This window comes from Myxocyprinus asiaticus, chromosome 19 (assembly GCF_019703515.2).
Source record: "Myxocyprinus asiaticus isolate MX2 ecotype Aquarium Trade chromosome 19, UBuf_Myxa_2, whole genome shotgun sequence".
Classification (NCBI taxonomy): Eukaryota; Metazoa; Chordata; class Actinopteri; order Cypriniformes; family Catostomidae; genus Myxocyprinus; species Myxocyprinus asiaticus.
Genome location: NC_059362.1, coordinates 6602794 through 6618788, shown reverse-complemented (window position 1 = coordinate 6618788; position 15995 = coordinate 6602794). Strand labels below are relative to the sequence as shown.

Below are 15995 nucleotides of genomic sequence, written 5' to 3'. Positions count from 1 at the left end.
ATTTTATCCATCAACAGTGCACGGTCACTTTAATTGAGCGCGAGTGGCGCTGCAAAAATAGACTGAGCTGAAACCCCCGCTGCACTGCAGCTTACACTATGCTTTGACGCACTGCTGACGCTTCCGATGTGAATGCTGTAACCTGTCAACAGGGACGCCGAAAAAATACATTCTGCTCACGCACCGATCATGCTTACGATATGAAACAGGCATTAAAACGTGTCTCATTCTCCTGCTGCCACTGACTGGGAGAAACACATGCAGTCCTGTGTGTAAACAAACATGAAAGATGTGAGATGTGAAGACCAGCGTCTCTGCTTTGGCCTGTTGAAGCCAGTTGAAGCACCCAACATCACCATGGATTGTACTGTGTTTGCGTATTCAGAACATTTCAGCGTGGATTGTATGTGTTTTCAGCTCATATCAGCGTGGCTTGCTTGTGAACCAATCACAATATTATTCAAGCTTAGTAAAGGAACTGTTACTGAAAGATGGTGCAGTTAAAAAAACTACTGGACTGCAAAACTTAAAGTAAACAATTTTATTCATGAATATTTCATATGTCATGACTATTTGATAGTTTATGGTGCTGTTTGAGTGAACAGTTTAATATATTCAGATGATATGTTATGTATGTGGGTTATATGTTTATTCTGAAATGTATTTTTATGAATGGTCTTGTGGAGTTTGTTCATTTTCTTCGGATTGTGTTTCAAATATGGCTGTATTGGAAGGGGTGCACGATGTTAGCCAAACATAAAAGTGGGCTTTTACATTTACGTCTTAAAGGGCCATAGAGCTTAAAACCGAGCATTTCAGACAGAGGGCCAGAGACAGGGTGGGTAAAATATTATATATTACTAAATTATGACTGTTTTGGTGCAACAACAACAAAAAAACTATACTAACATGGACCTCAGGGAAGATAAGACAATATAATATAATATATATATATGAGTAACCCCTTTAAAATATTTTATCTACTTGGCTGCAATGGCTGTTTGGATGAAATGATCACCTCTGAACCATTTCAGAACAAATACATAATTATCGTCAACAGGCTGAAAAATATCAAGCCATAATTTTTGTAGCCATATCACCCATCCCTATTAGCCTATTAAGCAAGTGAGCAGCCTACCTAGACAGTATTTTGCGCATCAAACGCGTTCCGAGTCAGCCGTTTCGTGGGGACCTGTGATGCCCAAAAATGCTGCCTAGTTAGGCAGTTCACTATATTTTGAGAAATACATACAGCCTCATACACCATCATACCTTATTGCATCTTTATGGCTTATGTTTAAGAAAATGTACAGATAATATAGATAATGTTTAATCGTTTTAATTAAACTCGGCGGTGAAATGCCAGATTATAGTAAATAAATGTGATTACGTTCATTACTGCAAGTTAAATTAATTATGTTCAGTCAGACAGGACGCAATGGCGCTAACAGCAGTTAACAATGCTAATCAATATCGCACAGCACTGTCTTGCTAGTTTTTATACAGACGGTCCATGCTATAAAGTTCAAAAATGAAAACAATTTCATCCGGGGGAAAAAATTAAACCCCACAATCGCTTTATTTCTGCACCACTGAAACTTGATCTTGCGAAGAGAAGTCGCTCGCAGCTCATTTAGCAGGAGTCTAATGCTAGAATGTTCCATCTTTTGAGTGTTACTGCACGAGCTCTTTATTCAAATTATAACCGCTTATATGTATTCAATAGCATGACTCTGAATGCTTGATAAAACGTTTTTCTTTTTTTTCTTTTTTCTTTTTTTTTAAACACAATTACACTGTGGATGAATGTAACTGGCCCAAAACATCTGAACGCGATATTAGGCATCTCTTTGGGGGGAAATGAAGTGTCTGTCAGCGCAGGCTAACTGATGCTAACACCGTTAGCACAGTCACCTTGGACAGACATGTTGTGCCGACTCAATTCAACACAAGCTCAATATTCTTAGATCATTCGAAGCAGAACCAAACAGCTCATGCTGCTTCATAATCATTCTTATATATCATATGTGCATTTAATAAATATAAAAAGCACTCCACTGAAAGCTAATATTATGAACTGCATCAGGCCACAGCTAGATCTGCCAGAGAAACTTGATACACACATTCACACATTACAACAGGCGAACATTCACCTGGGCTCTTGTATTGCCGTTATTCCCAGGGCTCATAGCCGGATGGTTTCTCTGTTGTGCTCCCCAGCTGTGGCTGGCAGCAGGGCTGTAAGGAGAGCTCATGTCTTTGCCCAGACTCATGCTGGACTGCTGCTGTGGGTTACTGTAATCTTGATAACCGCTGCCATATCCGCGCATCATCGGACTCGGAGATGTCAGAAGCTGGTTTAGGGTGGGTGTAGCTCCAGAATGGTGCTGTTGGTTTTGTCCGGGAAACCGCTGAAAGCCCCCAACGCTGGCTCCGGGAGCTGGGGTAGAAGAGGCCATAACAGTCTTGCCATGACTAGCAGTAGCAGGCGAGTTGGTACCTGGGCCCATCATGTTCCCCTGCCGTGATGGGCTCATCATACCGTATCCAGCCCCACCGTACCCCGGCCGATAGCTGGGATAGTGGTTGTATGGAGTGTTATGGTACCCTTCGTGGGAGTTTTGCACTTGATCCATGTTGCCCTGTGCTGAATGCATTAAAGCCGTCGTAGGGCTTTGTTGTCCGCCATGTTGATCAAAGCAAGGCCCTCCTCTTCCATTCCCGAAATAATGATTAAACTCAGAAACAGAGCTGTTCCCTCTTTGCGACGCGTTACCACCGCTTCCGCCGCCGCTGCTGATGTTGTTGTTACTGGTTGTTCCAAAGTTGGAGTGCTCGTACCTGCTGCCCATCCGATACCCCCCGGTTCTGCTCGACCGATCGTCCTCGTCACTTTTATTCAGCAAACGCGCGTGATGCTCGACCTGCTTCTCCAAAGCGTTTTCTTTTTCTCCATGTTGTGGATTGCCCAGATCTCCGCGCACGGGTGTTGGGTTGTTGATGTTGTGATTGTGGACGGCTCGCTGGTGGTGGTGCTGTGGGTGCTGATGGAATGGTTGCGACTGTTGCTGTAGAGGTGTGCTAAGATGAGTCGAAGGAGGGGGATCTCCGCTTCCAACATTTTTCACTTGATGACTTGCGACCAGACCCGTTTCCATGCTCTAAGTCGCGCTTAAATGGGGGAGAAAAAAAGTGTTGTAGGTTTATTTCCAGCGTAAGCTTTTTCGCCGTGGGCAGAGACTTAAGACGCATGCCGATGCCAATTTACATTATTGGTTGAGGTAGCGCTGTCCCAATCCTCTGCCTCGTCACACCGATTCCTCGTGCTCACCATCGTTAGATTTAGTGGATGGAGCCCTTGCTACCGCTGACATGTCGTCAATGGATGGTCCTGTGCTGAGTGCACGTTTTGAAAACAATAACTAAGGCATTGAAACAGTCAGAGGGAGATGACTATAGGCGTATAACTGGGGACATCGCTTGATGTTTTGTGTGAAAGAAACACTCCGATATCTTTTAAGTAAATTAAAATGAATTTATTTGCAAATGCAAAGTTTTCATTCCCCAGCGTAAATGTGTGCAGATGCATTAAAGACCCTCGCTGGAGCCCCTCTGCACCTTATCAAACATCTCCTCTGGCTCTCCACTGCTCTGCGCCGAGTCTGCGGGAAAAGAAGGACTGGATATTTGAGGATTTATACATTCCATTTTAAATAGGCTAATATTTGAATTAATTTAATTTACTTTAAAATATATAATTTAATAATGACATAAGTTTAAATAATTAAAATGAAATACTAATAAATGAAATCAGTAGATTAAAATGTACCCGCTTGGCCAATTAACAAAATCTTCCAAAATGTCATGATATGCAACATCTGTTTTAAATATTTATAGTGAATTTAGGGTAAATGTTATGCAAACTAAAGGCTTATTTAGTCTCATTTGCTACAATAAATTGTAATACAAGCAATAACCTACAAGAGGCTGTGCTATATTGTGAATATAGTCATGGCTAAATTACATTGTTAAGCACAACCTACGACATGTGGAGATACTCACTATATAACACAGCTTCGAGTGCCTCATTGCTTTATACACTTTTTAAATAAAACATTATTTTATTAACAAAATTAATTCAAGTCATCATTCCAATTGAAGAAATAGTCCTTCCTGACATGTAAACAAAAACCGAATGTTATGGTGCATTCAAGTCATGTCAGAATGATCGTATTTACATTTGAGCGCACATAAACGCCAGCACAAAGTCTTAAAGGGATAGTTCACCCAAAAATGAAAATTCTCTCATCATTTACTCACTCTCATGCATTCCCAAATGTGCATGACTTCCACTTTCAGCAGAACACAAATTAAGATTTTTAGAAGAATATGTCACCTCTGTAGGTCCTTACAATGTAAGTGAATGGTGATCAGACCTTTGTAGCTCCAAAAATCACATAAAGGAAACACAAAAGTAATCCATATGACTCCAGTGGTTAAATCCATATCTTCAGAAGCGATATATTAGCTGTGAGTGAGAAATAGATCAAATCTGAAGTGCTTTTTTTACTCTAAATCTCCACTTTCACTTTTACATCTGAAAGCCACATGTGGTGCCTGTTTAGTTTCACTTTCACATCTGAAAGTGAAAGTGTAGATTTAGAGTAAAAAAGGACTTACATTTTGATCTGTTTCTCACCCACAGCTACCATACTGCTTCTAAAGATATAGATTTCACCACACAGGATATGCCAACGTACCAAAAGTATTTTGTGTCGGCTACCACCATAAACTAAAAGGTGTAGGCTACTGGTCATATCAGCTGCATCATACAATGCAAAACATGAAATTAATGATGATGTGTTGATGATGAATGATGAATGTTTGGCAAAGAAAAATCTCATAATATTATAAATAACATTATTCTGTATGTTGTTTCATAAATGAAAACCCATCAATTGTACACATACAAAAATATTTTCTCTAATTTAAAACAATGGTTGCCAAGATAAAATTGGAGCTGATGTGATAACGATAGTGATAATAACGTGGGAAATCGCGCAATAAAAGTGATCTTTATGTTATAGTAATGCAATGTTTATGTTTTAAACATTAGTAATGTAAAGGTTTTTTTATTATTATTATTATTTTGATGAAAACCTGTTTCCCAAACTAGCACATAGAACACACATTAAGGAGAACTGAAGCAGAAGCATTAAAGTCCAAAGATGCTAAACTTCCACCAATACTTTCAGAATGCTGTAAAGTTATGTTCGATATTCAATGGACATTCGGTTTCTCCAACCCGCACTCTCTGGAAGCGACAATCTTAAAAAGATATCATTAGCACAATAAGGTTAATGTGTATATAACTATATCATATGAGCATAACATGATGTACTCTAAACAGCCAACACTTGCTGTAGCTGCTAAATTACTTGCATTGAAAGTTCCACACCCAGCACTAAAATACTGACTGTGTCCAAGCATTCATTTAATTGACGTGTAAGTTATACATAAAAAAACTTCAACATTTAGAATGTGGAAATATTATTTTAATAACAGCGGTTTTTTTTTTTAATTTTTTTTTTTATAGAACATGTTTAAGCACAGCGTGTGGACATTTTAGATGGTCTACAGCGGAGCTAGTCGAATATTTAACAAATTTCGGATTTAAAATTATTTTACCACGCTAAAATAATTTTGATGTTTTATTTAAATATCATTTATTTGGCATATTTACTGTGATTTGGGGTCACTGAACTCCACTCAGTGGGAAGAAAAAGAAGTAAACCATTCTAACCTCTCCAAATTTAGGGGGGCCACTGGGGGTGCCAGGCTTATTGACACAGGGGCACTGCCCCCCCACCCTTGCTGTTAATAGAGAATAGCAATAAAGCTTGCCAGAAAATAAGAGTCATTTAGCTGGTTTATGAGGTGATACGCGTGTGCAACAAAACCAAATTTCCCATCATTATGTGTGGTGGCACGAGAATGACAAAATAGATAACGCATCAATTACACACCTAATTCAAGGCTTTTCTTTTGTTGCACTGGTGTTAATGTATATGGACCCTTTTCACAGTCTGTGTTGATGTGTTTCTGTCTAATTTAGCAGCGTAAATCTAAAAAGGGTCAGTTTTGTATTTTATCATGGCTGGAACACTGACCAACAAGCATCCAGAACTGGAACTATCAGTTTTATATATTGTATTATATCGGCCATCATGTAGCCATGCTTTCATGATTTCGGCTTTGGTCCAGGCCGGATTTTCTTAAGCACCATAGAATTGGACTCAAGCCATTTCGCTGTAGCCCAATTTATCACACAGATATGCAAATGCTCAAGACAAGTCAGAGAATAAAGTGTATTATGTACCGTCTCAATACAGTATAAAGCAGTTGTTAATGAGGTTTTACGGAGTCTTATTCATGGGCACCAGCAGCCACTTTCATGCAGTAATCAGTTCTTTTACTTGAACATTTGTGTATCATCATCAACAAATTGAATATTGTTTATTATCTATTAAACTTCTGTATATCTAAAATTACACCTCTGTATGTTGTATGGTGGACAGTTATCTGGAGATGGTTCAGCCTGTTCAGCATGAGCGGTATGTGAAAGGACCTCCCCTAGCAGCAGTGGCAGCAGCCCAGGCAGCTCAAGCACAGAAACTGGGTCAGACAAAAAAAAAAAAAAAAAAACCCTGAAGCAGTCAGGCTCAGCTCCACAGCGATGCTCTGACACTGCAAGCTCTCCTTTCCCAATAGAGAAACACTCCCTGCAGTACCCTAAAGAACTAAAAGAAAGGCAACACATTTAAATACAAACTAGACCACCGAAAGACTTTCATTTTCAAGGTCTAGCACATAATGCACTGGATACAGTAAAACATTTCAAGCAATTGTTTCTCTTTGTTTATAAGTATTTATGATTATGATAATATTGTGCATTATGTATTATGAGAGCTTGCAATGTTGTTGAATTTTCTTTTTCATCTGTACCCCATGAGCTGCACATTTTAACTAGCAACACAAAATGGCTACTGTCCTTTAAAACAAGCTAAGATAGGCATGTGTTCAGCTGAAGCTGGCACAGGCCCAAACAGAATTTAGAACAAGGCACGGTGTCGCTGATTGCTTTTTTCCTAATTAAGCCTCATCTGACCTTGGCAGAGGCAAATCATTATATTCTCATTTTAATAATCGCACTGCAGTGGTTATATTCCACTGGGCCTCCATCTGCATTTAGGTTAGTCTTTCAGCTCTTCTTAATTTTCTTGTTTACAAGGCGATCCCACTTTATAGTGAGCGTACATAATTGTGTTGGTGGATATGATCACATAAATGACTTTCTAAATTAGGCGCACAGTGCATGTTTGAAAAACAGAAATGCTTTGACTCTTAAAACCATGTTTTAAATATGCAATTTAGCCAAAATATGGAGGTATGTTTTTGCTTTGCATTGTTCACTTGCTGCAGAGGACAGAGTGTAATTATAGCATAATCACTGAATTATTTAAATCACTATTAATTACTTCTTTTAAGTAATAACTTGATTTTCTTCATTTGTGTTAATGAATGGTTGCTTAGAAACCAATGTTACACATTCAAGCCAATATTCAAGATGCTTATTTATTTAAATACTAATTATAAACCAAAACTGAAATACTGTACTATTTTCTGAAAGTGAGGCAATTCATCCAGAAGAAAAGTACTTTTTCCATTTATGGGGCTGAAAAGAGAATTTTTGACAGTTTTAAATAAATAGTTGAACTTTAATCTTTTGTTAAAAATTGCTGTTCTTATAATAAACAGAATCAAAATGAACATTTAAACCTGCCTGCAAACGTATCTATTCCGCATTTAGGTTAAAGACACCATTAAAAAAATATTGTGATTTGGTGGCTTTTAGTGCATGCTTTAAAGTCATATTTGTGCTAGTGTACTCCTTAAGTTGACAGAATTACTTTCTGTTACTATTAAATGTAACTACTATCTTTTAAAATAAACTATTTAAAATGCAGTCTTCCGTTTTGGGAAAATGGAACAAAAAATATTGATAATGACTCTTGCACTCACAGGTGTATCTAAATGTTTAGAATTTCTAGAATGAGACTGTCCCTCTTACTAATACCACTTACCACTGACAAAGAATTGCAAGTAGCTAATTTCATGGCTGTGACGTAAACCAAATAGCTATTGGCTATTAAAAAAATAAATAAAAAAGGCATAAGCTTTACAGTGAACTGTCAGTGCCAGCAAAGCCTTCTCGTCTGGCATAATAGGTCTAAAAAATAGGTTCTCTTTCATTATTATTTACTTTTATTTGTCAATCTATTTTAAATTCCTATACATTCCTGATTCTGCAGACTTGCATTGATGAATAGTGACGAAAAGTTTATCCAGTCAGATTTCACTCATTGCCATTTTAAGCGAATCTGAGCTCCACCCTTTTTAAAACCTTCAGAATGTTCACGTCAACAGTGTGTTGGACAGCACGCCAAATACGGCCAAATATTCCTGATTCTGCAGACTTGCATTGACAAATAGTGATGTAGAGTTTATCCAATCAGATTTTACTCCTTGCCATTTTAAGCGAATCTGAGCTCCACCCTTTTAAAACCTTCAGAATGTCCAGGTCAACAGTGTTTTGGACAGCATGCCAAATATGTTTATCTTAATACACTTCAGGACCATATATACCAGCAAACTCTTTAATGTCAGATTGACAGATTCAAGTTGTATCAAGTTGTATAATTTGCACCTTGTAGGTGTAGTCTTTCTCGCTACTCTGTCCTCCAGCCCATAACCCGGAAACCGATCAAAGTACACCATCTTGAAGGACATATCAATTCTCTAAATGCACTGCAAGGAGGCGAGAATCAAAGACAGAGGAAGCCTCAATGCGGAAGTCTTTTCTGTCAAAACACCTGACGCACACATAAATTCTCCTCCTCCTTTACATCTGGCAAGACTATTTTAATTAATGTTTCATGTAGTTGAAATAAACCATAAATATCACACACTTCATCAGTGCATCTTGAATTATTATGATTTATTATTAATATATTAATAAATTAAGTTTCAACAACATAACAACAAGCGCATCAAGATAATACAACTGCTTAAAAATGGAGCTCTGAAGTGATGTTCGAGTGAGCAAGAACATATAATAAAATTAAAATTTTTTAAAAAACATTGCTTATTTTCCTCCATCCTTATTTCCTTTCCATGTATCCTAAGGAAACGAGGATGCAAATTTTTTAGAAATGAGAAGCACCCAAGGAACAACCACTACACCACATGCCTAGTCCATGTAACACCCCCCTTGGATCACAAAGCGATTCTATTGGCTGAAAGAACTTTTAAACTCCTATGCGATTGCTGTATTATTCATGTTGTTTTAACTATGTAAATATATCAAAGAAAAACGTGTCAATTATATATCATATATTATTAAATTATTAATGGGGGTGGGGGGGGAATAGGTTTCATAGGTTTCAATGTTCCTCCCCAATTTAACCCCTGGATGTAGGGTTGCTGTGGCACTCCAATAAACACAACAAACGCTGTATGCATGTGATAGCCAACTGATGCAAGATCTCAGCATTTCACCTATTATTTGAAGGGGGCGTAACTTGTAGTGGGCGTGCCTTGTAGCAGTCTTGCTACATACCCTCTCTCCTGCCAGGGCCTTCAAGTGGGCCTTGAGTTACGCAATCACGAATAAATTGATGTAGGTAATTACCAGGTGAAGTGCGTGAGAAATAGATGTTCTACGGCTTCTGACTAATTTCTTAAACAGGGAAAGGTGGTTGATTTTCACTTAAGATCTCTGGTAAGTGCTTTTTAGTGAGTTTTCATGAGTTTTCTAATTTGTTGATCGCTTACAGTGGGTTTATCGAAGTTTATATTAGGTTGGCGATGACTCAGAAAATAAAAAATATATATGTTTTAATATATAACCACATTACCGGATTTAATAAGTACATTAGAGTCACTCAGAGTCTTGAGAGCAAAATCAACGTAATATCAAAATGATTAATTATATGAATCATATGAATTTCAATAATAGTCTGTTAAGTTTCATATGTGTCCTTGGTTTTCAAAGTCTTAAACAGTAAGCCCCCCTCTGACAAAATGTACAAGACTGCATCCCCCTTAACCACTAGAAACAGCAGTGCATTCTGGCCGCTTTTTTGAAGTTTTATCAGGTATTTTCCTCTAGTGTTATAATATCAATGTAACAGCTCACAAACAGAAGCGAAGCAGAACACAGGAAAGCAGGTTTTTCCAGGCTCAGGTAGGACTTTTAATCGGCCACTTCAATGCTTTACAACTTCACAAATATGTCAGCTTCACAGACACATAGACTAAGGGGGCTTTCACACTGGGCACGTTTGCTGCAGTCCGATTCCGAGTTCAATTGTTCCCGGTGCCCCCCACAGCTTTGGTCTGGTTTCACACTCACTTGATTCTATCGAACCCATATACGTTCATCTTACATCATCACAAACACGCATGGAGAACACAACGCGACTCATCATACTTTTTGTTTTTTTGTTATTTTGTGATTAATGATGATCAATAACCTTAAATTCAGTCTGACAGACTCATTTGGCAGTGCGTCATACACTGGTTCATGATTAACAGCTATAAATATTTCTATTAATAATATGAAACCGTATTGTGCAATATTTTGTATTAAAAATACATTTTTGCCCGTATGACAATGGAATTACTTCATTATACTTAGCCTGTATTTGTGATTAACTTGCATCACATGACCCAGAGTCTGTCTCTATGTGAAACTGCACTTGTCACAAACAGAGGAAGACTCATCGACCAGATATCATGTTGAACTCATAACAATGGACACGTCGTGACAGATGAACAGAGGCAGAGCTATATGGCTTTAGAAAAGATTTGCGAGTGCACAGGACACGTTTTGAGCGTGCACACGCACTCTATGAGCGAGTGCAGGTGGATTTCATAAAAGAGCAGCATATATTTGAGAGCGCGCATTCAGTTTTGTATGAGAACGAGTTTCATGGTTATTTACCATAGTTTGTTTGTTTGTTTCAATACTGTGATCTTCAATAAATATCCCAGTGATTGGGTTCACTCCTCATCCCAGTGTCATCTTCACCCTGACAGAAGACCAGACCGGGAAATAAATGAATCCAGCGAGGTCAGATCATCCACCACCAGCGCTCTCCCTCGATGACACCATTCGGCAGCTCTGTGATAATCTGGCCACTGTGCTCTAAGCGCTACCCAATCCCTTGTCTTCTGCACCCAAACCTTCATCTGCCTCTTCCTCCGCTGTAACTCTTCCGAGCCCAATAACCACTTCACTTCAGCTACAGGAGGTACTGCTGATGGGAGTGCTTCCGTGCCTCCACTGAGGCATTCCACTCACGCCCCTCCTTCCTTGCTTCCTTGTTTCAGTATATGCATCACCTTTCGCACGCTTGCTGCCTTCAGCCGGTGGAATGAAGCAGCACTCATCACCACGTACCGACAAGGCCTGAACCCAGACTTGCATTTACAGCTCACCGGTGTTGGGCCTCATGTATGCAGATAGAAAACAAAGGCAGGCCTAACACAGTCGTAAAACCTAACTGAGGCCCTCACAAGTCATAAATCTTACAGATAAAAACCGAGCCAAAATCAAACAAAGGGAGTCCAAAACAGACTACAAATCCCATGAAGCCTTGCTCACTAAAGGATCGAACTCTCAACTCCTATTGGATGAGGCACACAACAGAACGGCCCTCAACCATGACGTCATCAGGAGTAGAAATAACTCTGAGATCCTTCCGGGAATTGCTTCCAGCAACTTTGCTCGCCGTGCGTAGACGCAGCTCATCGCTGCTCTCAGGTGTAGCCTCGTGGCACAAGGAAGTAACATCCAACTTGAAACTGTGGCCATACAATCTCCATCTCGCTGGATGAGTTGAGATATCTCTGTGTTCCACCGAACACTCTAACGGATCCGAAGGAGACCACCAAGCAATCCGCATCTTCATCCGTTTGCCTGCAGAAGTGAAGAGAAAAAGATTTATCTTCCATCTTCAATCAAGTTGACATCGCTGATTTCTCTGCCAGCCCGTCGAGAATCAGCAGCCATACTGCCCGCCGACAGAGCGAGGAAACGGCCTCCCGTCATCACCCGAGCCTCAAGGAACCGAGTCAGAGTTAAAGGACGGATGAACACACATGCTGCCTGCATCCTCATATGATTCAAGTAAGAGGCTTACTTCTGGGCAGAGATAGAATATTATAGTGTGTTATTCTTGTGTATCAAGGTTATTGCTTGTACAGTTTACGGACCGCCGAGTCCGCTCATTGCTGCTAATAATACTCAAGGTATTACTGTAATGTACTGTTATCACGAATGAGATCTGCTGTGTTGTAGTCCAACCACATTGGACTGTTGTGTATTTCCGCCATCACGGGTGAGACCGGCACACTGAGTTTATCCATTAAACAACCAAAGACCGTGGGACGGTTTACGAGCCGTCCACCATGTCTCTGAGTGATAAACTCCCACGATCGCGAAACCGGCTTTGGGGCCGCCACTTTATTCTCTCTTTCTCGTACTAACCACACACACACGCGACCCCTCACAAACATTCTCACATACACACTTTTGGCTAGTAGATAACTTCGTGATAAAGCTCAGCTAAGTTATCGTACAAGCGGAGACACGCGATAAACGGGCAGACGCCATTAACCGGCTTCTCTCCGCTCACATTCGCGGCCATATTCTCTGGCCGGAAATCTCGCGTGACGTACTCTCCACGAGAGTCACATCCGCCATTTTGTGCTCGTCACACCTTACACACACACACACACACACACACACACACACCTACATTCCTCTCGTGTTATAGGCTTATTTTGGTTACCATATCTAATCATGTCACTGTTTAGTTTATAGTTGTAAGTCGGAAGTTTATTGACTGTATTGTATTGATTATTAATTATATTACTGCATAAATAAACTTTGTTATATTTCAAAGAGAAGTGTTTTGGTTTGTTTTGCATACACCTGTGTCAAATGCTGACAGGGGATGTCAGTGCTTGGATTCAAGCCTTTATTGTTTCCTTTTGAATGTCGATTTTTATTAAGAGAACAATCTAATATTGAGACTGTTATACTGTCTGGTTATTAGTCCCTGATTCCAGGGTGGTGCCTCGGTGATGTTAATCCTTATTAATATTCTATTGATTTTGATAATTGATAATTATCTTTGATGATTGCTGAATATGAAGGATCAATATGCTAGTGTTAATTCTAATCAATGTTCCATTGATTTTAATAATTAATGATTATCTTTGATAATAATTAATATTCTATTGAATTTGATGGTTATCTTTGACTGTTGATGTGAAGGATTAAAAGAGCTAACATTGATTCAAATCAATGTTCTATTGATTTTAATAACTGATAATTATCTTTGATAATTATTAATTATTGCTAATAACCAAACCCGCTCCTGAACGTAGCGCACTACATTTACTGGTGCCCCGTGTGAGGCTTTAATGAGTTAGATTCTATTATTTAATTTAAATATTAATTAATAACTAAAGAAATAATTATTAATTATTTCTGATAGTAACACTGATCTAAACAAACAGTAGAACCTACACCGGTGTTGACATTGCTGTGGGACTCGAGCAGCTCATCCAGCTCTCCATCAAGGTGGTTCACTGTATGCAAGTGTGCCAGAACAATCAACCACTGCCCCAATGTTCAGACTTCCTGATTCATCCTCAAACTTCCAGCCGTACCATCAAACCCACAGAGGATCCCATGCACTTTGTTCTTCACCTGCTTTGCATTCTCCATCACCTTCAGACCAGGCTCCAAGAATACTAAAGCAGACGCCCTCTCCTGGCCACACATGTGTGATTGTGACTTTAGGTCACTTCTCAAAAGCCTGCCATCTGTGGCTGCCCACTGCTCTTGAGACCGTGGAGGCACTATTCCAGCATGTCTTCCGGACCTATGGCCTCCCGGAAGACATAGTGTCTGACCGAGGTCCACAATTCATCTCAAAGGTGTGGAAGGCCTTCTTTAGTCTCCTGGGTGTCACCATCAGTCTCTCCTCTGGTTATCATCCTCAGACCAATGGCCAGACAGAGAGAAAGTTCCAGGAGACTGGACGATTTCTCAGAACTTACTGCCACAACAACCAACAGGCGTGGAGCCGCTATCTTCCTATGGGAAGAGTATGCCCAAATCTCCCTCTGTCATACTTCCTCCGGCTTAACTTCATTCTAATGCTTCCTTGGTTTCCAACATCCATGGTTTCGCTGGTCCGGAGAGCCCTCAGAGGTTCTGGCAGTGGATCACTGGTTCCAGACGAGCGGATGGGTCTGGAAAGCTGCTCACGGGCCATCACGGATTCCTGGTGTTGAAGGGGAAGGATGGAGTACCTCGTAGGAGCGATCGTGCATTGTAATGCACACCATGCAGCCAATCCCTCACTAATTACAGACACTACAGTATATACACTCCATTGAGACTAGAGTTCATTGTCTAGTCTCATCAAGGAATTATGCAGACCTCACTGCTTCCCATAGTAGTGTGTAGCACTCACAATGTTCATGGATGAGAAGGAGGAGATTGGAGCAGTGATCCAGTCAGATAAGGCTCTTTATTTCGTTGCCTCTCTGTACAGTGTGTGCACTCTTTTCTGGTGCTTTCACTCAGCGCAACAAATTAACACTCTCAAAATAAACGTAAACTTCTCGATAACATTCAAATAGGTCAAAACACTCAATAGATAACACATGCCAATGCTGCACACTTGACTCATTCTCTCTCTCTCTCCTCTCTGCCATGTTTGAATGTTTTTAAGGTCTCCCTCTGCCATCACTGTAATGAGAAACAGCTGTTATGCCAACCAGCTTGATGAGCCACACAACTCCTTCTCTCCCGCAGACAGACACATGACCATGCCCCATCCCCACATAGTGCTACTCGGCTTTCTTTCTCCATCCTGAAGGGCTTTTTACATCTTCAGGTACTCCCTTTGTGGCTACTTAATATAGTTTGTTTGTTTCAATACTGTGATCTTCAATAAATAGAAAGAGAAAGAACATAACATTTATGTAGTAATTTTTTGACACTGCACTCAATGCGCTTTACACAGTTTAGAAAGGTCTTCCGTGTCCCGTCCAGGGGCCAGACATGGAAATTCCAGAGGTCTGGTCATGGGTGCCAGATGGTGCCCTGTCCCTGAGAAAGAAGGTCCTTCCTCAGGGGAATTCGCCGGGGGGGGGGGCTGTCACGAGGAGCATGAGGTCTGAGAACCACGTCTGGGTGGGCCAGTAGGGTGCTACCAGGACGACCTGCTCCTCATCCTCCCTGACCTTGCACAGGGTCTGTGCAAGTAGGCTCACTGGGGGAAGCGCATATTTGCGCAGTCCAGGGGGCCAGCTGTGTGCCAGCGCATCTATACCGAGAGATGCCTCAGTCAGGGCATACCAGGGCGGGTAGTGGGAGGATTCCTGGGAGGCGAACAGGTCTACCTGTGCCTGTCCGAATTGACTCCAGATCAGCTGGACCACCTGAGGGTGGAGTCTCCACTCTCCCCTGAGGGTAACCTGCCATGACAGCGTGTCAACTGCAGTGTTGAGGTCGCCCGGGATGTGAGTAGCTCGCAGCGACTTGAGGTGCTGCTGACTCCAGAGGAGGAGATGGCGGGCGAGTTGTGACATACAATGGGAGTGCAGACTGCCTTGACGGTTGACATATGCTACCGTTGCTGTGTTGTCTGTCCGAGCTAACACGTGCTTGCCCTGGATCAATGGCCGGAACCTTCGCAGGGCGAGCAGAATTGCCAGCAACTCGAGGCAGTTGATGTGCCAACGCAGCCGCAGGCCAATCCATAAGCCGGGGGTTGCATGCCCATTACAAACAGCCCGTTTTGGAGGCATCTGTCATGACCAAGACACGCCTGGAGACCTGCTCTAGG

At 40.8% G+C, this 15995-nt stretch overlaps 1 protein-coding gene across 5 annotated transcripts in view; it reads right to left on the bottom strand.

Moving 5' to 3' along the window:
• Nucleotides 1-3173, bottom strand: part of LOC127409876 (AT-rich interactive domain-containing protein 1B-like) — a 178445-nt gene extending 175272 nt beyond the window's left edge. For all 5 annotated transcript variants that reach the window (XM_051644797.1, XM_051644796.1, XM_051644799.1 and 2 more), the window contains exon 1: nucleotides 2154-3173. In XM_051644797.1, the coding sequence (XP_051500757.1) occupies nucleotides 2154-3158 (1005 nt within the window). In that variant the 5' untranslated portion in view covers nucleotides 3159-3173. The remainder of the gene's footprint in view (nucleotides 1-2153) is intronic.
• Between the last annotated feature and the right edge of the window lie 12822 nt (nucleotides 3174-15995).